The 5,324-nt window shown below is 46.3% G+C and overlaps 1 protein-coding gene across 1 annotated transcript in view; it reads left to right on the top strand.

Moving 5' to 3' along the window:
- LOC116852798 (BMP-binding endothelial regulator protein-like) overlaps nt 1–5,324 on the top strand; it is a 38,934-nt gene that overhangs the window by 18,024 nt on the left and 15,586 nt on the right. The window contains exon 2 of the mRNA XM_032833476.1: nt 2,666–2,814. Within this exon, the coding sequence (XP_032689367.1) occupies nt 2,712–2,814 (103 nt within the window). The 5' untranslated portion in view covers nt 2,666–2,711. The remainder of the gene's footprint in view (nt 1–2,665; nt 2,815–5,324) is intronic.

Genomic DNA, 5,324 nt, shown 5'->3' on the forward strand with positions numbered 1-5,324 from the left:
GGGAGAGAGAGAGAGAGAGAGAGAGAGAGAGAGAGAGAGAGAGAGAGAGAGAGAGATAGTTCCCCCTTTCCTCGTACCTTTCGCAAACAAGCGTCGCGCGAGCGTTGTTTGCTCGTGCCTTGCTTGTGCAAACAATACGCATGATTGCAAACGATCTCGAGTCGGCGCGTCATTACGCTTACTAGTGCGCACGAGCGAAGCTCCCTCGAATCGTAGCAACGAGCGAAAATTTATCGAGCACGGAGAAAACACTAGAGATATCGCTTGGTTAAGTATATCGCGACAAAACATTATTTTACGCCCATGGCTATTTTACAAAAGGTCTATAGAACTATAGTATTCTGGGAATAATATTACCGGCCTTCCTCATGCTGTCTGTCCATACACAGAGAAAATAATACTTGAATATAGTTGTGGTATATAAAGTTTATTTCTGTGAAATTAACTTAATTGTTTCTGTTAAATAAACTTTTGTTCTACAAATAAATTTGCAAGTATTTTTCTCAGTGTTTGAGCAAAAGAAAAACTCTCAGTGCTGTATGGTGCAACCAAACTCTACTGCCATTTTTCAATTTCGAATGAGAATATTCACTTGGCGATTCAAATTTAGAAAGTTCAATCTATATAAGTGAAACGTCACTCGAATTCGACTTGGGTATCGCTTTACCTTTCGAGTAAAATTTCACTCCAAGAAATTTCAAGAGTAACATAAAAATTTTGGCTGTGAGAACTATAATAGATGGACATGTAACAACAAATTTTTATTCCTATATCGATTTAAATTGATCCTATATCGACATAAATTTTTTTCCTAATCATGTGATGCTGAGAATCATGACAATTTTGCCCATGAGCGATCCTCGTCGCGTATCTCGGAATTCGTCATTTCTCTCTGCTCCTCTCTCTCTCTCTCTCTCTCTCTCTCTCTCTCTTGCGGCAACGTCATCGCGGCGCGAGAGAGCGTTAGATAAGGAATCATGTCGATTGCTCCATAGCGAACCTCGACGATCCGGAGAGATGTTGCGACGGAACGGTAAAGTTCGCGCTACGTTGCAACGTAAAATCCAACGAAACGGCGCCGCGACAAAACAAAGTCGAGGTAGAGGGGTAGAGGTGAGAAACGTATAATTAATATACTCATATTTCGCATACGCACCGACACTCATCATTTATTACCGTATCGCAAAACGTCCGACGGAAACACGGCGCAAAGTATCGACGCGGCGATTCGAGTATCCCGCATACCGTGACACTCGCAAACGACTTTCGAAACTAACGACTCGAGTAACTAAAACCGAGAGCGTGATTAATACACTTATCTTCGCGCTTGACGCAATCTATTCACAACGCGTTGCAGCCGCGTTGCAAGAATGTTCCCGTCGGATCGTCGAGTCGCGGGAGATCAGATCGATCGGGGTTCCGTGAAATCTCGCGCGGCTTCCCGGTCTCGTGTTGATCACGAATTTTTCTTCCCCCTATTTTTCCTTGTTTTACAATTACGTCTCTATCGACATGCCGAGTAGCGCGCGCGTGCCTTTTCTCAAACGGCGGTTCAGCCACACGTGTGTGTACACGTATTAATAGATCCGTCGAGTCACTGCGGCCGGCACGGAGACATTTCGTCGTGGGTGTAACGACGCGCTCGCATTGCACACAAAGGGTACGATCGTGCAGACATCGGCTTCGTAATCGATTAAGGACAGACGCCCGCGGCGATCTCGACGGAGTCGCGCTAACGCGAAACGCTGAAACGCGCGACCGCTAGATTTTCCCATTAATCAAGCGCGAACGAAGCTCGTTAAGGCTCAGTCGATTCGTTTCAAGATTATGCGCTTAAAGTGTTGAATAATGTATCGGACGCCGGCGCTCGATAACAATACTCGTCGATAGACGATTCCGTTATAGTGTTTCCCTTTCAGTCGCGATTCACGCTCCTCCCCAGGCGTTCTTCTTCCGCCGCGACACATTCTCTCGCAAGCTACTACTATTACTATTACCAGCACGACAACGTAATATGCAACAATTGTGCGGTTTCAAGTGTAAACACGAGCACGTGTGGTCAAGAAAAGGTTAAGTATACGTAATCCGCGTTAGACACGCGCAGTCGTGCCGCTTGACGCGGCGGAAATTTATGCTAAGCTCGTGGAAATTGCGGAAGCGCACCAGTCTACGATGTATCGATGCTAATGACGATAACGCACGAATTTATTTCAGCTCTCTCTCTCTCTCTCTCTCTCTCTCTCTCTTCCTTTCTCTCTTGAAAACGACGACAAGACGCGTGTTTTGTCTTTTGCCATTGATTGTGAGTGGCGCGCTAATGTCCCCCCGAAATTGATCTCTGAGATCCGAGTTTGCACAAGTCGAAATCAAATACGAAGCGCTGATATTTCGTGCGGCTCTTGAGATCGCTCTTGCTTGATTTGCGAATCTATTGTAAGATCTATCCAGAATTTTCGAATATTTTCGTCCACCTCCTACACATCTCGAGCCATTTATTTTCGCAGTGAATCGGACTTCGCACGCGCCTATCTGTGCAGAAATTTACTTAAATCGATGAACTTGTCAAATCACATCGATCTAACGACTACCTCTCGATAGTTTGCATTTAGATTTTTTAAGTATTTTCGAAAGCACGTGACGTAACGACCGTCCTGCTTTTTTCCAGCAAATCGTCGCGGCAGAGATACCGGGAGCCGGTACTACATCTAAACATGGCGTTGACACGATTGCCTTCGATACCGTTGGCTTTGGCTTTGGCCCTGGCCTTCCTTTCGACGGCACGCCGCTGCGTCGACGCCTCGGAAAGTATAATAGGTGAGTACGCGCGTAGCACGCGCGAGTGAACGCCGAACGATTGTGGGGGGTATGTTATTTTGATAGCTGACTAACGATTGGGCTCAGGAGGGTGCCAACATCGAAACGCTCCGATCGATTCCGTTTGTACTGTACCGTAGTCGACGAGCGAGATGCCGTCGCGTTACTTCTCGAGAACAGTTCTCGGGTAATGAGTTTTACGAATTAATCAATCGAAGCATAACGTATAAATATGCGAGAAAAAATCCCGTAAAATCGTAAATTTCGCTAAAAACAATGCCGCGGATCGGTACGCGGAGCAGGAACCAGAAGTCACTATGTATTTGCGCGCTCGTCCGCGTTTCAGATAGACACCTGATAGATGCGCTGACGCTGACAGCGAGTTAGGTTTAATCGATATTGCATTCTTAACACGAAACTTTCCTCTTTCTTCCTTTCTACCGACGTTTGTCCCGCGTTTCAAGTCGAGATACGAAATCGAGAAGTGTAAGTTCCTACCTCGCGAAAATAGGAAGTGAAAAGATATTTTTGTGCAAACGATTCGACAGACGTGACGTCGTTGCACGTCACACGGTCAGAAAGTTAGAGTCACCGCGTTGGCTCGTTGGTTTCGTAATAGTTGTCTCGAGTGATACTTTCGCGTCACTTACGAGTGAAAACGTTCCCGCCTTTCGATCTCGCACGGACGCGCGCGCGGACCCGGCGAAACGCGAAACGAGAGCGGCGCGCGCGAATATTGCCGCCGCGTGATCAAATTCCCGATTCCAGTTTGCTTTGCTATCACGGTGCGCTCGCCCGTCACGCTCCATTTACGCCTTTTAAACGCTCTATTCTTAGTCTATCTCCATTATCTACCGTTCTATTTGCGCCGAGTCGAGTTGAATCTCGCGGTTCGCACGAGTCATCGCGAGAGAGAGAGAGAGAGAGAGAGAGAGAGAGAGAGAGAGAGAGAGAGAGCGAGCGGCTCGTCGCTCCGCGAAAGCGCTTTGTTTCGTGCATTATACCGGCGAATCGCCAGGAAAATTCGCACGCCGATCACTGACGAGTCGATGCGGTCTTTTTTACAAAATTTCACCAGTCGAGCGATGAAAATGCAATGTGACAACAGAGTTTGTAATCAAAGATCGGTCTTCAATCGCGAATTAAAGTAATGCGATTTTTTTTCAAATTCCCAAGTAAAAACATCCAAGAAGAACTGGTTACTAATCAAGAATTGACCAGTTTTTACTGATTAGGATTTATTAGACAGTACATATATTTACAAAGTGAATGAGAGAATATTGATCAATATTTCTTGATCAGTTAAATCAGTTAACTGGCTAGAGATTAAATAAAGAAAAATGGAAATTAAAAATAAAGCTACAATCACATGAAAAAAATATAGCAAAAATTACAACATTTTTATAATTTTGGATCGTATAGAATTATGATCGAAATTATTATACATTTGTTTAAAAATTTGACAGAATTTTGTACAAAAAAATGTAGAAACTGATAAAAAAACGGATTAGAAACTGACCGAAAACTAACTAGCCTTACTGTCCAGTTACTGGCAAAGCAAGCGTCGCCTGAACTGACCAGAGACTAGCCAACAACCAAAATTCTTGGCCAGTTACTGATTACGAAGAGATCTACTTGGGTTATTGCACTTGAATCAAAGCGAATCACTCTGGAATAAATTTTGCAATTGTACCGGTCAGTTATATCGCATCACGGCCGTGTGTGATCGTCTCGACTCGTCGACGTCTCCATCGGCGACTTAATCTCGCGATTTACCGTCGACGAGCGCGCGCGCAGCGTGGGAAGCACCGGTCACGCGACAAAGTCGATTTCACGGTGTCGAGCCGGTATTAAAGCGCGATTTACGCCGGTAAGCTCGTCCCCGAGGCTTCCTCCCCTCTGAGTGTTTGCGCGCGTGGACGAGCGCGTAATCTTGGCCGGGAATTGCATCGGGCGTAACCATATCCCGCGGAACAACAAGCGTGGTAAGTTCGACTGCAACGTCCACTTACACTGAGCGCAACGAGTGCATAAATCCATCTTTCCCCCTCTGCTACCCCGCGTCCCCTGATCGCGTCTTTTTTCGGTATTACGCGCCGCAACGTCGACGTTCCGCGACGGCTAACTGCATCTCGGAAATTATCCGTCGACGAGGAGGCGCGCCGATCCTTCTTTCCTCTTCTCTTCCTTCCTTCCTTTCTTTCTTTAGCCTCCTCGACGTAATCGAGGAAAGAGCGACGCGACGCGACGCGCACGGCGAGCCACTCGTGCCTTTCAGGAAATTGCATTCCCCGTTGGTGCACTCGAGGTTAATCAGCTACTCTCGCAGCCGCTTCGCGCAAGTCGCAAGAGCGAAGTGCGCATAACCGAACGCTTCCGATCCGCTGCAATGCGCCGCGACGCGACGCGCCGCACTACAGCGGAGTCTAATGAAATTTCATATTTTAAAAGCGGCTACAGTCTCGAAATTTGAACCGATTTTGATGTTTTTTTTTTTTTTTTTTTTTTTT

The sequence above is a fragment of the Odontomachus brunneus genome, unplaced genomic scaffold, assembly GCF_010583005.1.
Source record: "Odontomachus brunneus isolate Ranch 3 - 2012 unplaced genomic scaffold, Obru_v1 Obru_scaffold_006, whole genome shotgun sequence".
Classification (NCBI taxonomy): domain Eukaryota; kingdom Metazoa; phylum Arthropoda; class Insecta; order Hymenoptera; family Formicidae; genus Odontomachus; species Odontomachus brunneus.